This window comes from Scleropages formosus, chromosome 19 (genome assembly GCF_900964775.1).
Source record: "Scleropages formosus chromosome 19, fSclFor1.1, whole genome shotgun sequence".
Taxonomy (NCBI): Eukaryota; Metazoa; Chordata; class Actinopteri; order Osteoglossiformes; family Osteoglossidae; genus Scleropages; species Scleropages formosus.
In genome coordinates this window covers 25138621-25164847 of record NC_041824.1, presented here as the reverse complement: position 1 = coordinate 25164847, position 26227 = coordinate 25138621, and the positions used below count along the sequence as shown (strand labels likewise).

Sequence of the window (26227 nt, the reverse complement as noted above, 5' to 3'; positions counted from 1 at the left end):
AAAACAACTTGCATTTACATACTTAGCAGATGTTTTTCTCCAAAGTGATTTCTAATGAACACCTTATTCACCAAGGTGACTTACACTGCTAGATACACTACTTATAATGGGTCACTCATCCATACATCAGTGGAACACACTCTCTCTGTATCACTCACACACTACAGGGGAACCTGAACAGCATGTCTTTGGACTGTGAGAGGAAACCAGAGGAAACCCATGCAGACATGGGGAGAAAATACAAACTCTACACAGACTGAGCAGGGATCAAACCCACATCCTCTCCCACCACCCAGGCGCTCTGAGGCAGCAGTGCTACATGCTGTGCCGTCCTCTTACATGAGTGCTAGGTTTTTTGTGTCATTGTCCATAATGTTAGGGTTAGTACAAATTTGTACAAAACTTGTAGTTTGTATATTAAATCTAACTACTAAAACAGTGGAACTAGATCTGGATTTAAGTGAACCCATCCACATTCTGGCTATTCTGTATTCTGTAACGTCATCTGTCTGATGCTCTCTCTGGGCCACAACTCAAACCCCAGGCAGCAGAATTAGGTCACTGGCAGTACTTCTCAGAGTACTATTGACACTTAGTGATGAATAATTGTTGGTAGTCCGGCAGCAGCAATTGGAGCCAGCGGTTAGAGACACCCAGGAAAAGGGGGGATCTAGGGGTTTGTTGTTACCCCCAATTAAGGGATTAGGACACAATGGAAGACTGGGGACTTGAACTAGTGCCAACAGGGTGACTGAAATGTGCAACTTTAAGAAAAAAAGAAATTTGAGTGTCAAAAGAGCATGTAGACAATTTGTAAGAATGCTCTCAAATTTTAAATTCTCTGTATTTATAAGAATTTACTGTATGTTTTTTTTTGCATAACATTTTTAATGATGGTCTCCTTCTACAACACATGCATGTAGTACCTTGAGCAGTGATAGTTGAAAGACACACACACACACACACATTCTCAGAACCACTTGTCCCATACGGAGTCGCAGGGAACCGGAGCCTACCCGGTAACACAGGGCGTAAGGCCGGAGGGGGAGGGGACACACCCAGGACAGGACGCCAGTCCGTTGCAAGGCACCCCAAGCGGGACTCAAACCCCAGACCTACCGGAAAGCAGGACCGTGGTCTAACCCACTGCGCCACCACAACCCCTGGGAGTTGAAAGACAGTTAGTCATATTTACTCATTTATCTGACACTTATCTCCAAAGTGTCTTACAATGTGTGTTTCACTGATGTGTGGATGAGTAACTCGTAAGTAGTGCATCTAGCAGTGTAAGTCACCTAGGACAGGACCTAGGACCACATAGGATGTGGATTAAATAGCCAGTCATGCATTGCTTAATGTCCGGGATATGTTCTGTCCAGTGGTTTGTGGGGTCATAGTGTTCATTGGAAGTTACTGTGGAGAAAAGTGTCTGCTAAATGAAGTAACATAAACGTAAACAATGTTTACATGGTGTTGGATGGGAGCACAGCTATGGTGTTAGATCAAAACTTTGCTTTTCCTGAACCGGAATTAGAGAAATCAAGCCAAATCTTGCTGTAAAATAGAAGTGAGATGAATCTGACTAGCAGGAAACTAAGTAAGAGGTCTGAGTCTTTTAATAATTTACAAATGATTTTATTTGAAAGTATTTGCATGGTAACACTTGTCAATTAGTCATAAGGTCAATAACCTTAAATATTAAATATGATGACATATATATTTGCGTTAATATCTGGACTTGTTGTAGTTCCAGTTTAAAAACTGAAGGATTCTAACTGAAAGGTTTTCATTCCTAGTGTGCTGTGTCTATAACGTTGTTGCTTTGCAGGTTCAAGAGCAGATGAGTAAGTGATCGGAGCCCCCCACCATCCCACCCATTACACTGATGGATGAAGAGAGAGACCTGGCGAGAACTGGCTTATGTGAGTCTTATCATCTACCCTATACTCAGCATGACATCTTTAATGGGAAAATCAAGCCATCGGACTCCTGTGTAATTGGATTTGCTGGGGCTCGTGCTAAATCGGGACCCAGTGGGTAGCAAAAAAGCTTGTTAAATCTGGACATGCATTGCTGAAAGCGGAGGGATATTCCTGATGACAGTGTGTGCAAAGAGGAGAGACCCTGAATTGCCAATTATTATATTTATTACTATGACTACTTAGTACTTAGCCAGTCTACAGCAACTTCATGTTTTGCTCTTTCACAAAAATGTGTATTTTAATGAGAACATACGTTGTTAAGTAACTTACTGAAGGATACAACACCAGGATTTTATCAAATTAGCAGACACTTTTATATATCTATGTCTAATATCTACTCTCCTCAGTGACCATGAAATTATGCTTTTTAAAATATCAAAGACTGAGACAGTTTCCACTGCCTCTCTGATAATTATTTTAAGAGACTTTAATTATTTTAAGAGATTTTAAGAGAGTAATTAATGTACAGGTACGCGTCACTTAACATCGTTCCGCACAACGTCCGACTGCATATACGTCCGAGGTCCCATAAGGTTATATTAGAGTTGAAAAATCTCAATTGGCTAATGGGACTTAGCAGACGTAAGTTGCTGGAGTGCATCTTCCCACAACACGTGTATCCTATGTAAACAAAATGATTGCAAAGTGATTGCTCTGCCAGGCATATAATGGTACAGTAGAGATGTATACATAAAACTCGATAGCGATATTAAACATCTGTTACTGGCTTGTGTATTTACTGTACCGTACTTTTTATCGTTATTTTAATGTGAACTCTCCTTACTTACAAATAAAAAGTTTACCATTTAACACTGTTTCGTCCCGTAGGCAGCAGAATCTGTCTTGTGTATCCTGCCTCTCACTGTGTGCATCTCAGTTATCTTTCATCTTATGAAATAAAGTGCATCATTGCCCCCAAACATACCAAAATCAGTACTAATTATGCCAACAAGAGGAAAAGGAGGATTATTGATTTGGAAATGAAAGTAGAGGTGATTAAACAACGTTAAGGTGGAAAAGGAGTGAATATTTTTGCTCGTGAGTTAGGTACGTCCCACTCGACAATCACGTATGCAGTAGTATTGTACTGTATTAGTTGAAATACAGTACAGAATCTTTGCTATTTAGTCAGTATAGGTACAGTATACCATAATAGGCTTGTATAGTATACAGTATATGATGTTCGCACAATGTCCAAATTGCCTAACATCCTATTGAACAGAACATATCCCTGACGTTAAGCGACCCATGATTTTACTTTCAGAGCAGTCATGTTTATTTGAAAATTAAACAATTAGAAAAAGCTGGACAGTTCATGTGAAATGCTCTTCTTGGCATCCAGCAACAAGGCCCACTTGAGGATTTCATCTCCTATCTTTATTCTGTTCTCAAGCTCAGTTCTACACTAAAACATGCCAGTGTGAATTGGGAACTTAATGCCCCGGTACCTCTAGTAGATTAGAGGTCTCGTTAGAGCTAGCGTACTCTCCACACACCGCCTGTCTTGCTGTGTATTTGTGTGTAGATAGTGCAGATAGACACAAATCCCCTAAAGTCATGTTAGAGCTAAAAATTCAAATGCCGCAATTGTATATCCTGTTTGGGCAGCATAACTCAGCTGGATGTTGTGCTGCAGCCACTCTCAGGAAAGGGGAGACATGAGAGGTCAGTGGGATGGGCGTAAGGGACACCTCTTTGGACACTTACTGTGGGAACAAGAGTCTCGTTTGTGTGGCCACATGGGCAGCTAGGTTGCTAGGAAGGGGTAAAATGAGCCCTATCACTGCCACACCTGTCCCCCCACCTGGTGTTTTTAACCAGGACAGATGTTAGGACCTGCTAACGGCCAGGAATCTGTCTCTCTCAGTTCACTGATTCTTTTTTCTTCTTTTTTGAATGCTTCTTATCTAATGGTACCAAGAGAGACATTTTGCTTCCTGGCCAACTGCTTTCTCTGTAGCAAACACCACGTGGCTCCTCTGTCTTACCCTGAGTGTGTGTAACACTAGAGTCCTCTGCAGTGTTTACAGGATGCTCAATGTTAAATTTTAAAGAGGTTTTAGCAAGAGAGCAGCATGTCAGTGGACTGCTGAAGGTGCCATCGGTCCTCTGCCAGTGCTGCTCACTCACAAAGTGCTCACTGACACAAAGAGGAGTACCGCAGTTAGAAAACTAAACTGCTGTCATGAAAGTGGCAAGTTCATATCAGCATTCTTATTCTGGTGGATTACAGCCACACCCTGGTACCAATTCTGGATTTGTCTCAATAGCCTTGTGTCCATTCCACTAAAGTGTGTTTGCACGGTGGAACGTGGCCAGTAGTTCTTTCAAATAACTCAGTCACAAATCATAAATCCTGTAGCTTTGGAACATCACACAAACATAGGCCAAAACCCATAGCACCACCAGAATAAGTGGACCAGTGGTGGCAGCAGGGTAGTGTGTTGGTTATAAACTACCTCCTTTGGACTTGGCGTGTTGATCAAGGTACTTACCCTAAATTGCTCCAGTAAGATTCCCCAGCTAGGTCAATGGATAAATAACTTCAGGAAGCTTAACATTGTAAGTCGCTTTGGAGAAAAGTGTCAGCTGAACAAATTAATGTAAATGTAAAAGTAAATGACGGTGTAGCTGGGAGATGTCAGTGGCAGAAACTGTGGTCATGGAAGAGTGTGTGTCAGACAAGCAAATGGATCAACAGGCAGCTCTTTTGCAGGATTCAGGAGCCCGACAGCCACACTCGGAGCATCCCTGAAAACCTGAGCAGTCTGTAATTAGTCAGTAATGCATCTACCTTATCTAAGATCCGAAAGGGGATGCCGGTGTGATGCATCTGACAGGGGCTTTCGGCTGGGGGGGGCTGCGAGTGGATAATGTTTCACGTTGTTGAGGCAAGCAGACGGCCTGTAGGAAGCTTTAACACTCAACTGCTGGCTCAATCACTGGAGTGGCTCTGCAATCTGGTGGCTTGACGCAGTCTGGGGAGAGACCAGGACCCGGAGGACACTGTACCACAGCTCTGTGCAGCTCTGCTAACCCGGGCATCTCAACAGGCAGTCGGTGTGTACGCAAGTGGACACTGGAACACAGCGCTGCAGATATGCAGGTATTACACAAGGCTTCTACTTCACGTCTTTACATTTTTACATCAGGCGATCACTGCTATGAGCTGTTAGTGCTGGTTCTTCACTACTTTCACAGAAAATGTCCACTGAAGACTGAAAGGGCTTTTTCATTTAGACAAAAATACACAGTGCTCCGCTTGACCTAGGCCATATGAACATACCTTGTCTGATTTGTTGAAAAGGATTATTTGGGCGAGGGGGTGCGGTGGCGCAGTGGTGCAGTGGGTTGGACTGGGTCCTCCTCTCTGGTGGGTCTGGGGTTCGAGTCCTGCTTGGGGTGCTTTGCGGCAGGCTGGCGTCCCATCCTGGGTGTGTCCACTCCCCTTACGGCCTGAGTTGACGGGTAGGCTCTGGTTTCTTGTGACCCTGTATGGGACAAGCGGTTCAAAAAGTATGTGTGTGTGTGATTATTTGGCCCTGATGGTGCTTTGTAAAATGAAGTCCAAACAGTGGAAAAGACATCTATTCCTGCGGTGATCAAGTTTGGAGCTAAAGCAATGATTCTGTGCTATATGAGTGTCTGAGGTATGGAATGCTTTATTAGAAGTAAGTGTCTCAGTCTTCATTGCTGTTGCGTATTGGGTTCCATTGGGCTGTAAAATCCTGATTGCTCTTTTGCTTGAATGCTCTCTATTAGTAATGTACTGTTCTTTTTGGGGGGGGTTGCCCCAGCAGTAGTTTTTTGAGTTTTTGCCTCACTGTCCACAAAAGAATGGACCTTGGTTGTGTCCTGAGATGTTAAATAAACTTCAGTTCTATCTAGAGCAAGTTTTGACTGTCCTGACCTGAAAATGGCACAATTTGGAAACCCAGCAATGGCATATTCTTTTGTTTTTGCTGCTTTTGTTTTCATTTTCTTTGTTTGTCTCTTATTGCACTTTTCCATACTTTTTATACCAAGTATGTTCATTCAGTGTTTATTGTGTGATGACTGTAGTTGTTTTGGGGCATGTAAATTAGCTGCTAAATAAATAATATGCTGTGCATGTGGCTCTGACAGCTGTTGTCAGTGTGAGTATTTGGCATTTATGATTTTTCCCTGCAGTCTTGTGTCTTCTTTGCATGGGGACTCGAAACGAGTGACATTCATAGATCATGGTGAACCATGGTCATTCCCTTCATCTATTCCATTAAATGACCAAGTGACCAATCCGCAGTCTGCTCACGGCTGCTTGCCTCAACAAAATCCCTCAAGGAGAAGGCTGGGCTGTAGATAAACAGCTATTCTGTACATTCACAGACAGGCAGATGCTCATACTGGACATGCTGAGACTGTAGTTTTTGAAGGTTTGGACTCGATCAATGTATAGCACATAAGATATCGCTTACTATATTTCTAAAGAAGGAAAAGGTGATGAGAATAGATGTGACTAGGATTATTGGAGGAGCCTGGGGATGAGGGCAAACATTGAGGTTGGGGTTGGTTGTGGATGACTGGTGGACACTCTGCTGAGAGTCACTGTTCTAGTGTTCCAGAGTTCAAATTGCAGGAGGCAGTTCACACAGGTGAAGGCCGGAATGTGGCACTGTGGGTGTCAGTAACTGGATCTGGCTGGAGGCTCCAGGGCTCAGTCCTCATGGGTGTTCTCAGATGAGTCTGAGTCTTCCCTTTAATTAGGTATGGAGTCAGTTTCATGGTACCCAAGGCTATGAAGATCTCTGATTCAAAAGATTGCATCTTTATCTGAACACTTTGTCGTATTCAACACCTCTAGTTTGGAGAGACGTTAAGAGATGCCTATTGCTCCCAAACTGACTGGCATTATGGTCTCCTGTTGATGTCAGCCCAAATCTCTCTCCAAATATTAGTGAAATTGGGCTCCAGAAATTGTTGTCTAAAGGGGTCTTCTTATATAAGTCATCTTTACTTGCAGATCAAAAAATGGTAAGGTTGAACCACCTAAGAAATAATTTTGACCTTCACATATAGATGCTTTTAAATACCTGCAATTATATCACTTTGCTGTAGCCCTAGGAAAGGAGTCGACAGGAAGAATTAACTGTGGCTGAAAAGCAACTTATTGCATTGAACAATTCCAGGGGTTCAGCATTATGCTATAACCTTGGTACCTGTTCTCTTGGTGCACTGAGGGAGACAGGAACAGGATCTTGACTTCTGAATGGTCACATATACTATGTGCTAAAGTCTTCTCTGCCCCCACTTCTCTCAGGATCCTTGAACAAAACTTCAGTCTCATTCACAGAATCTGCATCACTCTACTACACACTTATGTTCCCAGACACACCTCAGCTGCGCTTTAAATGGAGAGCCTGTCCAAGAACTTTGGTGCATTTATTTTGGGAACGTGATAATGACCCAGTGAACCCAGGATTGGCTCTGGACCGCCGTGACCCTGGTCAGGACGAGCACTTACTGAAAGTAGATGGATGGAATATGGCAAGATAGGAGTGTACTGGAAAGGGGTTCGTACAACCATTCTAAAAATCTTTATTGAAAAGTTTAATTTGTCCCCATCTGTTTTCTTGTTAGGGGGCGTGGTGGCACAACGGGTCTGGGGTTCAAGTCTTGCTTGGGGTGCCTTATGATGGACTGGCATCCCATCCTGAGTGTGTCCCTTCCCCTCCAGCCTTGTGCCCTGTGTTGCCAGGTTAGGCTCCGGTTTGCCGCGACCCTGCTTGGGACAAGTGGCTTCAGACAATGTGTGTGTGTTTTGTTAGTTGAAGTACAACCCAGATTCTTTTTTCGATGAATTTATGAACATCGGCTTATTGCTCTTACATACTTGGCAAAGCAAATGTATTTCATTGTTGTGGTGCACACCTAAAATTCCCACTGTAAATATGCAGACAAGCAAACTGTTTGATCTGCATGACAATTGGAAGAAATTCGAGAATGTGGAAATCACAAAATAGTGATGCATGATCACACCTGTGACATATTGAAACTTTTTGACCTTCCATTGTTTTATATATGTGAACATACAGTATTTGCAATTTCTCAGCATACTGCATGTTTCTATGTTGCTGTGACCCAGAGCTGTTGAGAAAACTAATGAAAAGAAGAAAACAGATCCATCAGGTGAAAAAAGGAAAAGGGATGTGGTCTTATAACTTCTCACTGCCTCACAGGTGAAGTCACCCAAACATGGCAACAGTGACACCTCAGTGCAGATGAAAGACCAATTCTTATTCTGCGCTTTCAAGGAAACAGACCAAATTTCCTAAATTGACAGCTGAAACAGTATTTAATAAAATACCCATAATACGATATTTTTAAAAGATAAATTATTGCATCCTCTGTACAACGCACATATATAAATTTGTGTATATTTACATTTATTTATCGAGCAGACGCTTTTCTCCAAAGCAACTTCCAATGGATATTATGTAGTGTTATCAGTCCACACATACATTTTCTGAACTGCTTGTCCCATTCGGGGTTGTGGGGAGCCAGAGCCTAACCTGGAAACACAGGGCATAAGGCTAGAGGGGGAGGGAACACACCCAGGACAGGACGCCAGTCTGTCACAAGGCACCCCAAGCAGGACTCGAACCCCAGACCCACCAGAGAGCAGGACCCAGTCCAACCCACTGTGCCACCGCACCCCCTGTCAGCCCCCACATACCTGTATATTATATATGTTGACAGTTTTAAATCATTTTCATTGTTCAATTTGGAAAAGCTGATGAGAGAACTCATAACACCACAGAAATATTCTTTTTCATCCTCTTCAATGCTTGAATATGTCTCACTGCCAGCAGTATTGTCTTTCCAGCTGTGAATGTTCTGCACACAATTTCTGCAGCGTTTCCTGCATTTTAACCAGGTGAAAAGAGCAAATACAATATGGCCCAGGTAGCACCTGATGTCCTCTATATCAACATCGAGAGCATCCACGGGGTCTGCTGGGCTGGGCTGAGCTGAGCTGACTGAGCCTTCATGCCACCCAGCCTCCGGTTCAAACCATCAGAATGTGGCACTCAGGGCTCCTTCGAGGTCCCTATTCCCATTCCTCTGACTCTTCTGTCGGGGGTGGGGGGGACGGGTCTAGTTCCCATGTTTTTGCGAGGCAGGGTGAACAGCGCCTGTGAACTCCACCAGCCCATTGTGAGATCGGTTCTGACGTCTCGAATGGGGCGCCGTCAGTGATATTGTTCACCTGTCTCGTTGGCTTAAAATGGGGAGAGGCTGAGACGAGGTGCTTGGAGGAGGGGGTTATGGGTACTGGGGTGGCGGTGGGGGGTAGGTGGCCAGAGTTGTGAGGAGGGGGACAATGTAGAGGGCTAGATTTAGAGTAGTTGACAGGTGGAATAAAACCTCTTATCCCGATGAGCCCCCCTCCTGCCCCTCCACGAGGCCCCGGGTCCGAGTAATGAAGTCCAAATTACAGCACGGGACAGCCAGAAACAAGTCTCTATTGTTCGGTGTGCACACTAAATGAGTGTCACAGCAAGTCGCAGGGCAGAGACCGTTACTGTGCAATTTAGTCCACCCGTTGTCTCAAGGAGGTTTCATTTTAGGGTTTCTCAGATCAGACAAATACCACTCCCCCAGTCCCCCACCCTCTCTTGCCCTCTCCCTTCCTCCACACCCCCACCCCCCGCAACTAAATAGGCCAAATCTCCTCTATTGTGTCGCGACTGCCCAGTGTGAAATTCACTGTGACGTTAAATGTTTTCTAATGAATAATTACTGAAAGGTTATGTTGGGGGAATATATGTAATGGATTGTAGACTGCGTTTTAAAAACGTCCTTTTTCTCTTCCCCACCGTATTTACAGGACAAAAAAAAAAGTCGCCTTTCACAGAAGTAATGAGGAGGATGGGGGAGCTTTGTGACAGTTTGATCCATTGGATTATCTTTTTTAGAAGTTTTTTCCACAGCGAAAATTGAAAATCAAAGCATCGCTGGCCTCTCAGAAAACTCTCAAAAGTAAATAAAGGGTTTTTTTCTTTTACTTTTTCGAGGGAACTGGCAGCCATGAAAGCCTGTGACTGAAATGGAGTGGGGGGGGGGCATGTTGGGATACTGAGAAAAGGAATCGTGGGATTCTTCTCACTGCACTGCTTCTCAAAGGTGTGGCAGTTTTGGCATCCTCCCTCATCCCTTGTGACCCCTGGATATACAACATCACTATGGAAGCTACGGAACTGGTGCAACCAGCAGTTGTTTCAAACTCCTTATCACCTCCAAATTGACATTATCTTCAGAGCGCTCCTCCAGCTTTGTACTGCATGCAGTTTGCTCAGCATAAAACCAGCATAACTTGATTGACTTTTCTGAATACATATTGTCTGAAAAATACTGTCTCTCTTATACATAGTACACTTTTCATTTGCCATCCATCCATCCATCTATGTGAAGGTCACAGCAGCAAAAAGCCAAGCAGGTCAGGTCATCCTCTTTCAGAAGCAGGGATCCCCTGGCATTCCCACACCAGACTACAGATGAAAACTCTAGAATATCTGGGGTCTGCCTTGGGAGCTGCATTAGTTAATACCTGAAAACCTTCCACTGGATGTGCCCAGTTGGCATTCTAACCAGATACCTGAACCCCTCTATCTGGCTTCTCTTGACCTTGAGCAGCAATGGCTACTCTAGAGGTCTTCCTGCCTGCTGAACCACCCCCCCCATCATGCTATGGAGAAACCTCATTTACATTTATTTTAATTCATTATCTGATCCTCTTCTTCAAAGTGATGTACAATAAGCTATTCTTTTAGTCACTATGCAAAATTCAAGAATAAAGATGATGATGGGCATGTAGACTTACCTGTAAATTATAACCTTGGTCCAAGGAATTAGCTCTGGCAAAACTGCACTACAGCAACTGCTGCACCAAGCCGCTGGTTGATCTCACAATCCCCCCTGCTATTCCTCATGAAAAGGCCTCTGAGGTACTAAGGTTCTCCCCAGCTGGTGAGGACAAACTATCACATGCTTGATGCGAACCACTGGTCACTTTGTAGGTATGCTCCTCCAGCAATGATGAGGAAATGTTTTGGCCAAGAAACCTCAACAGTTTGCAGTGCTTTCAGTAGTTCTAGACAAATCTCTGCCACCCCTTCTGCCCTGACACACTGGAACTGTCTTACCACCGCAATAATTTTACCCCAAGAGATGGTTTGCTTCCACTGGGTTCAGGGGTTCTTTACAGTGCTTCCACTCCCTGCCTCTGATATTACCCTTTGAGTTCAGCGCAGCTCCACACTTGCAGAGATCAGCTTGAAGGGCATTCTGTTTTCCACTTCTGTTCGGCCGGATAGGTTGCCAGACCTTGTTTGGGGAAGTCAAAATCACTCTATGTCCTCTCCAGACTTTTCCCATGTAAGGGCTTCTGCATCTCCTGCAATAATAGTCTTTTCCATCTCTCACTTCCTTTCTGAAAACTCGTAGTTCTTCATGCTTTTAATGCGCAGTATGTCTTCTGACCTAACCTGACAGATTCTTTTGCAGTTTATGTCCACCAGCAGATTCCTGCCCTACCACCATGACAGGAATTGACCCGGAAGGAGCCCCCTCTGATATTAATATCATTAATAAATCATTTTAACATTTGTATCCTCTATTTGTAGAAGTAAATACGTTTATACACATCTTTGTGGACCCAGCTGAATGTTACTCTTCATTTTGGTAGATAGTTAGTCCTGTTAAGAGAATACTGAACTTCCAATTGCAAAGTTGGCTAAGCTGATGGCCTCTGTGCATCAACATCTTTGGATGGTTTGGTCTAAACTGCACTGATGGAACCTTTCTGCAGTTTAAATAGTTATGTTTTGCTGTGCATTTGTGTATCATACTTTGGATTTTCTCATGTCTCCTGCAACAAAGCCTTTGTACAATGTCACAGACTCAAGGTGCCTTCATTGTGTTACACCTGTATCAGGTATCTTGTGTATGCTCAAGCTGCTCATTAAATCTTGTCTGGTCCATTTCCATTGTTTGCTGAGTTCCATAAGTTGCAACCTGATGCTTCTCTTACACAGCAGAATGTTTCTTCTTGCTGATAAGGAAGCAGCTACAGAGAAATGAGTGTAAATCTGTATCAGTCATGCATTTGACACCTTTTTGTATGTGTGTGTGTGTACTTCACTATACAGTTTTAATTGGTGTTTGCCAGCTAGATGAAACGCACAACTACACTCCCGATGACCAAACAAAAGTACAGCAATTGAAGACACGTAAAAATCTGCTGGATGAAATCCCAGGCCTTGTCCCACTGTTGTACCATCGAGCAGGTTGCCTCAATAAACTCAGTTACATATTTACCTGTATGTATGGCAGATGGAGAAACGTTGGGAGTTGCTTTGGATCAAAATGTGCACTAAGGAAATAAAAAGAAACATAGGTAAATGGGGTAAATGATGTCAGTGACAATGCCAGACAGAAAATGTTTTTTTAGAAGTAATTATATATCTAAAGAAGACTGAATACATTATATTATAAGTTCCTAATCCTCATACTGGGAATTCCCAACATATGCATGTGTTCCAGCTGCCTTTAAACCATTAACAAACACTGAACAGCCAGGACTGAGACTGTAGGTTAAATTAGTTTGATTAGCAAGGGTAATAATGTAAGTCTGTTCAATTAAAAATGCAAATGCAAATACAGTGACAAACTATTATCTTACTAGCTAGCAGCATAAAGACAGGATGTGTCACAGCAGCTGCTGATGTATGAAGGTTTTGTGTCACTGCAAACACTTGGCAGCACCAGAATGTTTCAGTTATTACATCCATGTTTAATTGAACCCACACAGCACATAACATGGGATACCCCCAGCACCACAAACTGATCTTGCTCAGCCAAATATTATTTTTACATTTGATTATAAAAACCAAAGATATATTCATAAATCACTGAGCACATATTTAGCACTGTCGTGAGGTTTCACACACTGCACATCAACAAATACTGTATCTTAAGATGTAAGTGTAGGGGGACATGATCTTACCATGATTTAAATGAATCCACCGTTTCAATGAGTCTGCACTGTATTTGCATTTCAAAACAGTATAGCTAATGTACAGTATATTTTTACCACCACACCCACTGTAAAAGTTAAGTTCATCATAGGGGAACATATGGCCCATGTAATGAGCAAAAATCCTATAAGTCTATGCACGTTTTTTAAATACCACTCAAATTTTCCTTGTGTGGGGTCCTGTTCTGTGGTAGAGGGCTGTACACATTATTTTTCATATTTTCTTTGTGCTCTGTGCATTTTGACTTGTTTCTGAAAATTTAAACCTCAATATTTTTATTAATCGTATCACAGTATGTTATGCTCATGGCCTTTTGGTTCTGTGTGTCAGGACAGACGTGCTTACTCTATTTCCATGTTTTAAAAACTAGATAAACCTGGATATACACTTACAGTTGTAATTCCGAACACGAGTGTGGCTAATAAGCAAGCCGGCAATGCTCTGTGTGTGTGTGTGTGTGTGTGTGTGAGCCGGCAATACTGACCTAAGATTGATCAAACAGTGATGCTGAATTGTGATCGGCTGCAGAGACGAAAGGCTCGAGTGAACATGGAGGGGGCGCTGGTAGCCCGGGATCAAGTGGGCATCCAGGACTTTGTGCTGCTCGATTCCATCACCAGTGAAACTGCCTTCTTGGACAACCTGAAGAAACGTTTCAATGAAAACCTCATTTATGTAACTACTGCCATCCTTTATTTGCTCAATTAATTGTGTGTTTTGTCTTAAAAACTAGATTTTCTGAAGTACAAATATGCACCAGAGACCCTGTATCAGGAATATAAAAATAGTTGAGATTTCTTATTGTTTCCAAAGCTTAGTGCACATAAGATAACCCTGCTTTTCCTAAAAAGTTCACTCAACAAGTTTGAATATTGGACAGCCAGATGTACTCAGTCTCTTCCAAATTCCCTATGTCAAAAGTCCTCAGTTGTGTCTGCGATATGAGACATCTTTACCTGTATCCAGTGCCTGCATGCTGGCTTGTGGTGTGCAAATAAAGCTATTAATCCTCAACATCAGTGGCCTCTCCCCTCCAGACCTACATTGGAACACTGTTGGTTTCAGTGAACCCTTACAAAGAACTGGGCATATATACCAAGAAACAAATGGAAAACTACATGGGAGTCAACTTCTTTGAGTTACCACCACACATGTGAGTCTACTGCCCATGAGTTTTCATGTTGATGTTGGGTCATGTGTCAGTTGCTTGGCAGACAAGTGTACCATGATAAGTGTATCTTGGACACTTCTCAATCCTTCTTATTTCTTACCTTCACTCTGAGCCTTCACTTTGTCATCTTGCAGCTACGCCCTGGCAGATAACGCCTACCATACGATGTTGACAGAGATGAACAACCACTTCATCTTGATCTCAGGGGAGAGTGGCGCGGGTAAGACAGAGGCCTCCAAGAGGATCCTACAGTTCTATGCAGTGAGCTGTCCAAGCACCAGCCTCCTGGACAGAGCGAGGGACCGGATGCTTGTCTCAAACCCAGTGCTGGAGGTCAGACCAACACGCTTCCACACTGAACGTAGCAAAAGGTACTTAGACCTTCTCTTTTCCCGAACTACCTGTGGTCTCCCTTTTCCTCTAGGCATTTGGGAATGCCAAAACACTGAAGAATGACAACTCAAGTCGCTTTGGGAAGTATATGGACATCCAGTTCAACAGAGAGGTAGAAGACCATACAGGGGAACAGTCGCTTTTCACCACTGGTGATGTTGCAGCAACGCATTAAATATGCTTTCTGCTCTTCTTAAGGGGGAAGCGGTGGGTGGTCACATCCTCAGTTACCTGCTGGAGAAGTCCCGGGTGGTCTACCAGAACCACGGGGAGAGGAACTTCCACATCTTCTACCAGCTGGTGGAGGGTGGAGAAGAGGAGACCCTGCGCTTGCTTGGGCTAGAGAGGAACTGCCAGCATTACTGTTACTTGGTGCAGGTGAGGACAGCAAAGGAGCCCTCTGATCTGAAAATCAGCTGTATTCCTGTCTCTGCTGGAAGGGGGGCAGCTAGAATCACTGTTGTGAGTTATTGTCCTGTCTCCTGCACTTATGGGTTCATACTACGCTTTAAGGTGCTCTGTGGCTATTCCTGAGAAAACAATGTTAAAATACCATAGGTTACTGAACTCACCGGATGTACACTCCATACACTCCATTAGTAAGTGTGATGCTCAGGGGTGTCTGATCCCCAAAGGTGGGTATGAATGAGTTACTTTGTACTTTAGTACATTTCTGTAGAAATGGTACTTTTCCGACTTTTTGCCACAGACACATTTTTATTCTACTCAAGCACATTTATATAAAGGAAAAAAAAATGTGTTGTATTTCTGTCATTGTATTCTGGTTACTTTTGAATTTTTCACATCTGAAGGTTTAACATTGTCTTCATAAAACCAGTCAAGTCACTTTCTCTGTGAACTTTTAAGAATTGCCTACCATAAAACTATTGCGTCATCAGTAAACAACATAATGCATTAACAACACGTTAAAAACCTTAAGGGGTTAACATTTGGCTGTTCAACGACACCCATCAACTCCACATCCACTCTGAACAACTTAACATCTACAGTACACTGTTACTCTTCTCCTATTGTGTGGCTAGCTTGTTAACTCCTCGCTAATAAGGTGAAAACTCTCTAAGGCTTCCAGTCAGAATTTCACTGTGAACATTAGCTGTGGAGTATAACTTGGACAGCAAAGTCAGACACCATTTAGCCAGCTGAAATAGACCAGCTATATCAGTGAGAAAAAATTGTGAACCCTTTTGATTTATCTGGATCTCTGCATGAATGGCCCCTAAAATGTAATCCAGTTGTGTTGTATGTTGAAGACCCATTTGCACACGAAGATATACTTACTGCATCGATTTAGGGTAAGTACCTTGCTCAAAAGTACTACTACAGGAGCAGAAGACCAACTAGGGACCTTCGGAACTATAAGTTATCAGCCCTAACCCTAAACCACCAGGCTATCTGCTGCCAGTGATCGAAACCTGTGAAGGACTAATACTACAATCAGGCACGTCCAACATGCCATTTTTCATCAGTGTCAACCTTGTTTTTTCTTCCCTCCAACAGGGGGAGGGTGGTACCCTCAACACTGTCAATTACAAGAATGACTGGAAGACCATGCAGAAGGCCCTCTTTGTCCTGGGTTTCTCTGAGAAGGAAACTGAGGTGAGGATCCGCCCGGTTACTCTAAAAAAGGTGAATCCAATCTTCCATAGCATCGCAGAGGTGGAGAGATATCTCACGGCAGGTCCTGGATGTAACAAATCCTCCATTCCCATTGTGATGCAGTACCTGTTTGGGATCATCGGCAGCATTCTCCACTTAGGCAATGTCCAGTTTGAAGCCGACAGCAAGGGCTACGCCCACCCGGCCAGCAAGGCTGAACTGCGATGGGTGTCAAAGGTGAGGAGAGAGGGCTGTGCTCTTCTACCACATAACGACACCAGCAATTACAGCTGCTGACAGCTGACTGCCTGCTGCATCCTTCTTCAGTTGCTGGGGGTCCATGTGCAGGTGCTGCAGGAGGCCCTGACTTTCAAGAAGATTGAAGCCAAAACTGAGGAGGTGGGGCAGCTGCCAGAACCTGTCCGCACAGATAGCCTCCTTTCTTGTCATATTCCACCACACTCATTTTGCATCCTGTGGCCTCCAGGTTCTCAGCCCCTTTTCAGTGGACCATGCCATATACGCCAGGGATGCCTTAACCAAAGCTCTCTACGACCGTACATTCACATGGCTGGTAAACAAGATCAACGAGTCTTTGGAAAATAAGGTATGTATTCTTAAATGTGTGTAGATGTTTATTTTGCAAAGCATTTTATTAGTGAGATGTTCTGCACAGTCTGTCTCTCTTACACAAACAGGATTCAACAAAGAAAACCGTCATCGGCCTGCTGGACATCTATGGTTTTGAAGTTTTCTATGTGAACAGGTAAGTGCTGTGACTTTTTCAGGGTTTTCCATTCCACCTGCTCTTCTTCTCAGTTCCTGCCTTTGTCATTGGACTTGAGAGTCACTAGGATTTGAACAACACTCTGTATGGCTACATATTGTACCATGTCAGCGAGGTGAAAAATGGCACTCTGCCAATGGTAAACAGCACTACTGATAATTTCCGCTTTTCTCAGTGCACACAGAGCATCAATTCAACCTACATTATTAAAAGCTTAATTACTAGAGATGGTTTTAAAATATACTGTTTTGCATTGGGGGTCCCTCTCTCTGGTGGGTCTGGGGTTCGAGTCCTGCTTGGGGTGCCTTGCCGCAGACTAGCGTCCCCTCCTGGGTGTGTCCCCTTCCCTTCCAGTCTTGCACCCTGTGTTACCGGGTTAGGCTCCAGTTCACCGCGACCCTGCTTGGGACAAGTGGTTTCAGACAGAGTATGTGTGTGTGTGTGTGTGTGTGTGTGTGTGTGTTTTGCATAGAAACATATTTATGATTAAATCCATAAAACAAAATCATTAACATTTACACAGCATGGTACAATTATTTTCATGTTGTTCAATAGTTGCTGGCTTAATGCATCCTAGTGCTAACGAAAAGCGTCTTTTTGTCCAGCTTTGAGCAGTTCTGCATCAACTACTGCAATGAGAAGCTGCAGCAGCTCTTCATCCAGCTTACCCTCAAGTCAGAACAGGAGGAATATGAGGCAGAAGACATTGAGGTGACGTTCTTTCCAGGGGACCCACACACAGTGACACAGCACGGTGCTTGGATTGGCTGTGTAGCGCATGGAAGGTCACTGTTATTGTGTGTGTGTGTGGCAGTTGGGGCCAAATAAACGGGTTGCCAAAATGTAAATGATATGGGGGAATCAGACGAGTTGCTAGTGTGGTGCTCAAGGAGACAGCCTTCCAAGTAGAATGTTTCCTGTTCAAGTCCCAGGAGGAACGTAAATTCCTATAATATCTTTACAAAAGGTGCCTGACCTGCATCACTTAAATAGGTAACGATTTAAAGGAGGTTTTGGGTAAAAGACTTTGCTAAGCAATGGGGTAAGACTATCTGGGCTGATGTTCACAATGACCCTTCACTGATGTAAGGTGGTTGAGTAGCCAAGTCCAAGCAAACCTGTTTTCACCCATTTCAGTGGGAGCCGGTGCAGTTCTTCAACAACAGGATCATCTGTGACCTGGTGGAGCAGAGGCACAGTGGAATCATCTCTATACTGGTGAGGAACGGGCACAATTGACACAGACATTGGATGTTGTGGTAGTGCATTGCTCTTCGTGAGAGAGTCTTGTCATGACTGGAGATCTGAAGGAAGCAAAGGAGAGTTATGGTATGTGGAAGGTGTCTGACTTGTTGGGTCTCATTTCAGTCTCCTTTTCCATCCCTCAGGATGAAGAGTGCATGAGACCAGGGGAGGCCACTGACCTCACCTTCCTGGAGAGGCTGGAGGAAAGGTTGGGGAATCACCCTCACTTTGTCACGTGAGTTCTGCACGGACCACCTTCACCTCATCAAGTGTAATCTACCTGTGTTTCCTGTCCTCCAAATGTCCATTGGCCTACAGATACATCTAATCCTAGACGCCCGCGTCTCCCACGGTTAATCAATTAATGTGGACCCTGTTGTGTCGTGCTGCTTCTCAGTATGTCTTCTGGCTAACAGACACAGGCTTGCCGATCAGAAGACGCGCAAAACCATGGACAGAGGAGATTTTCGTCTCCTGCACTATGCTGGAGAAGTCACTTACTGTGTTGTTGGTGAGTTCACTGGGAGAGGAACTCTGATCAGCTATTGATCCGTACCACTTGTTGGGGTAGTGTGAGTTAGATCGGCAGTAACCCGAGGAAGGAAAGCAGATGGCCACATGATTTTGTTATAGCAAGTAAAAACTTTTGGCAAGATGTAGTAACACAACTCAGATTGTAGAAAATGTGTGAAATGTCTATTTAAGATGTATAACTCTTCAAAATATTTGACACAACTGTATTCAGAGTTGAAAGTAATAAGTACTGTGGTAGATGTACTGCGATAGATTACAATTCTGTGCCGTAAACACAAAGTCCAGAGCAGCAGTTAGGTCATGGTGTCACTTTCAGTTCCTGATAGTTTCTATTATAAATTCAGCTCATTCTCCCTGCTTCTGATTCCAGGATTCATAGACAAAAACAATGATCTTTTGTACAGAAACATCAAAGACGTAAGTGTGCCACATTCAGATGAGAGATTATGCAAATACGAGGGGTGTGAGGAACTTGTTCCCAACTGGCTTCTTAATAATTCAGTGGAGTTGATGTAAATAATAGAGGAGCAGATTGCTGTGAAATACACTGATGAGTCTTGACTACCTCTTTAAATGTGTGACTATATCTTGTGCTTGTCCTGCAGGTTATGCACCAGGCCAAGAACAGTATCGTCAAACACTGCTTCCCACCCACTGAGGCGGACAGCAAGAAGAGACCGGAGACAGTGAGGAAATGGACGAAAACCATCTGCTGTCATTGATTCAGTTGTTCACACGTGTACTGCTGTGGACAGGCTCCTCAAGTCAATTCAATTCTTGACTCAAGACCTGTTTCCCCAGGTGGCCACCCAGTTTAAGAGCAGCCTAATGGGACTGACGAAGATCCTCACAGCCAAGGAGCCCTGGTATGTGCGGTGCCTGAAGTCTAATGAAGACAAACAGCCAGGTGATGCCCCAAGTCTCCCATCTTCTCATTGTTTCATTTCTTCATTTGCTTGGCTAATTGCTAGATGGATGTATAAGACGACACCAGCACCACATGCTCTAGTTCCACTATCTACTTTACCCAGGTGGGAATTCTGAGATCTCTAGCTTATTGTGTTGAAGGTGAGGGAACAGACAAAGAGCGATCCGATTGAACGACCTTCCATCCATCTGAAATAGTAGTAAGAATTATTTGGACTTAGTAGTAGAGCCAGGATTGGGGGTGGTGTTTACACAAACAGACACACACAGACACACACGCATATCATATATACTGTATATGTTTGTAATACATCATTGTAATATAATATAATTACTATAATGTAACACAGAGGTATATAGCAGCAAGGTCTCAACTGGGACTTAAACTCTCTCAGTACAAGGTTTTTACCCTCTGCGCTAACTGCTACCCTTGATTTACCAGTTTTGCTCAAGACCACCTCTGAAAGTGGACCCAGCATATGGTGCCCATACTGATACTCTGTACTCCTGCAGGGCGCTTCGACCACGTGCTGGTGAGACACCAGGTGAAGTATCTGGGCCTGATGGAACACCTGAGGGTCAGAAGAGCTGGCTTTGCCTATCGACGGCGATATGAGGTTTTTCTGCACAGGTATTAGAGACCACGTAAGAGTGCTCCGCACACACACACAGTGCTTGTGGCATGATCTGAATGGGGAGCCAAGGCAGCAATTTGAATTTTTCTGCTGTCTGGTGGTGTTGGCAGGTATAAACCCCTCTGTCCAGCCACCTGGCCCCACTGGAGGGGGGTGCCGGCCGATGGAGTAGAACGGATATTGAAGCACTTGGGCTACTCGGAAGATGAATACAAAATGGGCAGGTACTCAGGATAGAGGAAGAGCAGATGGATCTTTCCACCTCGATCACTTGGAACGATCTCCAATGATCTCTAGCCACTTTGAGGACTAGTATCCCAATCCTGACCTACCATGTGTTGATTTTACTTTTTTCCTCTGACTGAAGCCACAGTGACTTGTTAGATGAACTGTTTTTTGTTTTTTGATGTAGGACCAAGATATTTATCCGTCATCCTAGGACCCTTTTTGCCATAGAAGATGCCTACGAGATCTGTAAACACGAACTGGGTACGTGCTTGTTTACTTCCAAAAAAGAAGTACATGTAAAAGTAACTGCATGAAAAGATCAGTTCGTTTGTTTGTTCGTTCATTCATTATTTTAGCTATTTGTCATTGTGACCCTCACTTGTACATTGCAGCTGCAAAAATCCAGGCCAAGTACAAAGGCTACAAGGTAAAAGGAGAGTACAGGAAGAAGAAAGAAGCAGGTACGAGCCATCCTGTATTTGTTTCTAAATCCAGGGACCTCGACAAAAGCACCAGTCGAGAGAGTTACAAGCTCTTGGTAAATGCTGTTGGCTTGAGGACAGAACAGGAATAACAGTGATTTCAGTGCATAGTGGCTGGATTTGTCCTTCTGTGTAATCAATTTGATAGCAGATGTGAAAGTTGATTGCAGAAATCAGTGCATTCCAACAAGTGAACGTGACGACATGTTTGCTCTTTTCGTCATCTTGCAAGTGCTGTATGGAATAGACGCGCTGGGCTGAAACACCACCAGGATGAATGTTGTCTATGTGACCTTGTGTTGCTTCCAAAGCCACAAAGATCGAGACCTGCTGGAGAGGAGTGCAGGCCAGGAAGGAACGGGAGAAGAGGGCCTGGGCTGTTAAGGTTATCAAGAAGTAATCAGAAGCTTCACATATTTATTTTCACATTATGGTACCGTTCGTTCACTGAACTGACACTCTGATCACGGTGGAGAGCAAACGATGCTTATCGGCCAACGCAGAGGACTGTTTGTTGTGCCTTTCGGAGACAATTTCATTATCTGATATAATATTACACAATAAGCTGTGTTCGTACTGACTAGCCACGGCTGTTGAGCACTGTTCACACCTCTCTGTGTATCGTCACCTGCAGTCGCCGGAATGACCGTTTCCTGTGTGCAGGTTCATCAAGGGTTACATGACCAGACACCAAGCAGCCACCACAGACAATTCGGAATACCTCACCTTTGTAAGACACAATTATCTCACTAGACTGAAAGACCATCTACCCAAAACGGTTCTGGATAAAAGCACCTGGCTGACCCCTCCGCCTGTGGTGAAGGAGGTAAGAGAATGTCACACAAAAGTTACATCCCAAGAAAGAAGGAACAAAAATCACAATTTGTATGTGAATTTATCATATTCAACGGGTGGCACAGCAAGAAGTGCTGCTGCTTCACAGCATTTGGGTGGTGTAAGAGATCGCGGGTTTCATCCCCGCTCAGTCTGTGTAGCTTTTCTGTGCTTGCAAGGGTTTCCCCTGTGTGCTCTGGTTTCCTCTCACAGTCAAAAGACTGCAGTTCAGGTGGGCTGGTGATGCTAAATTGCCCTTAGTGTGTGAATGGGTGACTGACTATGTGTGAGTGGCGACCCTGCAATGGACTGGTGTCTAGGGTGTACCTCCCTCGGCCTTGTGTCCAACGCTTCTGGGATATTCTCCAAAATTTTACATGAATACAAATAACAGTGTAAAAGTAACACATTACAACCCAACTCTTGAAATTACCCCGTTCTGCATGTGGTATTCTACTATTCGCATTGCACTATTGGTCACTGAGATGACACTCATGAGCCTCAAACCACTATATGAGGCCAAGCTGATGACTGTTCCAGTGCTGGTTGCTAACACTTATTCTTTGGATTAAATCTGTCTTTTACAGGCCTCTGAGATGCTGCGCAAGCTTCACATGCGACTCATGGTTAGAAAGTATGTCAGGGGGATTACTGCAGCACAGAAAACACAAGTACGTGAGGTGCACTGCTTCATTCTGCTCGCTCACAACTGATGACTGGTTAATATCGACAAACAACGGGCCACATGGTGGCGCAGCGGGCTGTGCTGGTGTCCCACAGCTCCTGGACAGTGTGTTAGGACGTGGGTTAGATCCCCACTCAGTCTGTGCATGGTTTGTGTGTTCTCCCTGTGTTCATGTGGGTTCCTTCCACAGGTTCTGCTTTCCTCTCACAGCCCAAAGACCTGTTTCAGGTGAATTAGTGTGTATGTAATGGGAAAGCTGGTAGCAGAGTGGTTAGTGTTACTACCTTTGTATCCAAAGGTTGCAGGTTTGATTCCCACTTCTGCCTGTAGTACCCTAAATTGCTCCATTAAAATTACCCAGCTGTAAGTATGGGTAAATAACTGTAACCTTAATATTGGAAGTTGCTGTGCTGAAAAGCATCTGCTAAGTGAATAAATGTATGTGTGAGAGAGACATTGCTCTGCTGTGTAAATGTGTGAGTGACTGTAGGGAATTTACTGTACCTAATACTATGTCACCTTGGAGAAAGGTGTCAGCTACACACACACATTGACCAAAACTGCTTGCCCTGAGTGGGATTGCGGCAAGCCGGAGCCTAGTCCGGCAGTGCAGGGCATGGGGCTGAGGGGGGAGGGGCACACCCAGGATGGGACACCGTCCATTGTAAGGCACTTCAAGCAGGACTCAAACCCCAGACCCAACAGAGAGCAGGCACAGGCCAAGCCTGTTGTGCCACAGCACCCCCCCCAGGTGTCAGCTAAACAATATTTAATAATCATTATGTGTTGCTTTAGAGAAAAAGTGCTAAAGGGATAAATATAAATGTAAACAATTACTTTTTCTGTGATTTAAACATGAGTACGAGTTGTACACAGGTGCTGCTTTCACTCCGTTAAAGAACCTAAATACTGTTGTAGCATAAGTGCCTTTTGACCAGTGACCGATGGTCACATTTTGCCTCCTCAGCTGCAGCTGAAGGGACTGACCAGTGAGCTGTTCAAGGGGAAGAAGGACAGCTATCCCCAGAGCGTCTCCAGGCCCTTTGTGGACACCAGGCTCAGTCAGTGGCTCTTCCGGACATTTCCATGTACACCTAAACTGTGGTGGTGATGTCTCTACATGTAAGGTGGTTGTTTCATTTTTCCCTCTGTGTGTGTGCAGGTGAACAGGATATTAATATGAGGGTCCTCCAGATGATTCGCCATGAACGCATCAAGGTAAATAAAATAATAGGGATGAAAACGTTCATACAGGTCGTTGCTCACACTCATTGATCACCGATAACTGCTTGTCCTAGGACAGGGTTGTGGTGGTCTAGACCCTATCCTGGAAGCTCAGGGCGCTAAGTTAGGTAGGCAACACATCAAGGTAGAAAGACAATTGAAGGCTATCTGTGCGGATCACTGGTGAATGTCAAGTGTAATAAGTACTGGACAAATGGTGTGAACGCCCAAAGATGGCATCAAATACTGGATTAATGTGAGCAAGTCTTTTTATTCATAATCCCTGAGCAGAATGAAAACACCATCATGCTGTTCCCCCTCTTAACCCACAGTACAGCATCCCTGTGGTAAAGTATGACAGAAATGGGTTCAAGCCCCGCCCCCGTCAGCTCATCTTGACTCAGACTGCTGCCTACCTTGTGGAGGAAGCCAAAATGAAACAGCGGATAGAGTACAGGTCACTCAAAGGTGACAGGAGTGTGTCCGGTAGCCTGTCCTCGGGGCTGATGGGACTCAAGGGATGGCGACATGTTCCACCCTGATTTGAGTGTCACTTACAATTCCTGGGTAAAAATTATATTGAATCTTTACGCTGCTGACAGCTTGTCGGGGGGAACTGAAATAACTCCTCCTGTGGTTGCAGGTGTGTCTGTTAGCAACTTGAGTGATGGCATCCTGATCCTCCACGTAATGCCTGACAGCGCTAAAAAGAAGGTGTGTATCTCTCCTGCACAAATGGCGTCAGCTTTACGATTCAACAGATGTTACCGGTCTCCGAGTGACTGACGCTGACTGCAGTATTGAATTTCAGTTAACAGTGAAAATATGACATTGTGTGTACGTTACTTGTGCAAAGAACTCTTTCACCTGTGAAGGACTGACTGCCGCTTTTCTTCACAACGTTGGTTGCTCAGGGGGACCTCGTTTTGCAGTGTGACCATCTCTTTGAGGCTGTGACCAAACTGTGTGTGGTGGCCAACAAGCGGAACATCGTGAAGGTGGTCCAGGGCAGGTGAGGTTCCAGGACATCCCGTCCTATTAATTACTGTTCGTTCAGCCCAAATTTACATGGCTTACATGGCCTTTTTTAAAGATGGATGTGTGGCCAAGGGCATACAGGTGCTCCTCCACTTGGGATGGGGTTCTGTTCAAACAATCCTGGTGTGAGTTGACTTTCTTTTTAGTGGAAAATCCCCTTCTGCTGTATTACATGTGACATTTTTTTCCACTAATTTCACATATTATACATGCTGAAATAATGCAGAATAAAAATAATACAGTAGTGATTATAAAATGCAGTGCAGTTATGAATACTGCAGTTAATCCTGTACGCATTCATTCATTAATAATTAATGCTCACTTTATTCTATACCAGCCATTTCAAATAAAAAGCAACTTAAATGGAATCAAAAACGAAAAGCTCTGTAGGCAAAATGCAGGCGCTGTTAGACACCCCAGCTGGTAGCATCGTACAGCAGATGTTAGAGGTTATGACCAAACGTGGGAAAAATAACGTAATAAAATAAATGGGAGGGCTGTCGTCAGTCCATGCCATTCTAGGCTGTATAAGTTGTCATGTCGTAACTCAAGGCCCACCTGTAACTGCTGCATGCCATGTTGCCTTTGCAGTATAAAGTTTGATATCCAGCCAGGAAAGGAAGGATTTGTAGATTTTGGCAGTGGCCAGGAGGCCATGGCCTACAAGGCCAAGAATGGACATCTGATGGTGGTGAGTGCTTCCCTGTGGTGTGGCTGCTGCAGGTGTTAGTTATACTCACCATATGAGTGGAGAACACCTCAAACACACTCTGCTCACACAATACCCAATAGTGTACCTCTGCAGAGTACGCTTGATGCCCATCTTCAACTGCACCGATGATCAGGTGATTACATTATACCTGCTCACAACTCAAACAGGCAATGAAGTTCACGGCCTTCTGGTGTGGGTTTCATTCCAGGTGTCGACACGCACCAAATCCCGGTAGCCCTGCTGTGTCTATTCTCATGAAGGCTCTGAAGTTTCAGGCACATCAAGGGGATAAGAGACACACTTTCTAATGAACGTAAATGCCATCTTGACAACGCAATTACTTTAGAATTATTAAATGGACTATACTGACAGTTGGAAGTTCCAAAAACTTCTGCCTGGTGATCGTTTGTGGTCAAAATGCTAAACTACAAACGCATCTGCCTTGACTGTATGAAGGTCTCCTTTTGGCCAATCCCTCATTAGGGTGTGCTCCAAAAAAAAAAAAAAAAACTATACGTTATTCTTACGTAAATGATAGCACATGTAATACAGTTATGTCTGGTAATGTACAAAGAATAAACAGATCTTCATAAGATCAGTGTCTAGAGTTTAATTGCTCTGGTATTCAGCAGTCATATATTAAAGTGATTTTAAAAAC

General features: G+C 44.0%; 1 protein-coding gene across 1 annotated transcript; it reads left to right on the top strand.

Annotated features, from left to right (window-relative positions):
* The first annotated feature begins 4409 nt into the window (after window positions 1-4409).
* On the top strand, window positions 4410-25810 carry myo1ha (myosin IHa). Its single transcript, XM_018748992.2, has 32 exons — window positions 4410-4425; window positions 13602-13732; window positions 14095-14210; window positions 14363-14561; window positions 14653-14733; window positions 14820-14999; window positions 16140-16238; window positions 16362-16475; window positions 16566-16637; window positions 16726-16845; window positions 16937-17004; window positions 17631-17736; window positions 18163-18243; window positions 18414-18505; window positions 18687-18781; window positions 19175-19221; window positions 19410-19490; window positions 19606-19711; window positions 20245-20362; window positions 20477-20590; window positions 20779-20855; window positions 20987-21055; window positions 21388-21472; window positions 21740-21902; window positions 22498-22581; window positions 23563-23656; window positions 23758-23813; window positions 24152-24287; window positions 24463-24533; window positions 24734-24831; window positions 25449-25548; window positions 25778-25810. Exons 2-32 carry the CDS (start codon window positions 13607-13609, stop codon window positions 25802-25804), a joined length of 3075 nt encoding a protein of 1024 aa, XP_018604508.1. The 5' UTR covers window positions 4410-4425; window positions 13602-13606; the 3' UTR covers window positions 25805-25810.
* Window positions 25811-26227: the final 417 nt, after the last annotated feature.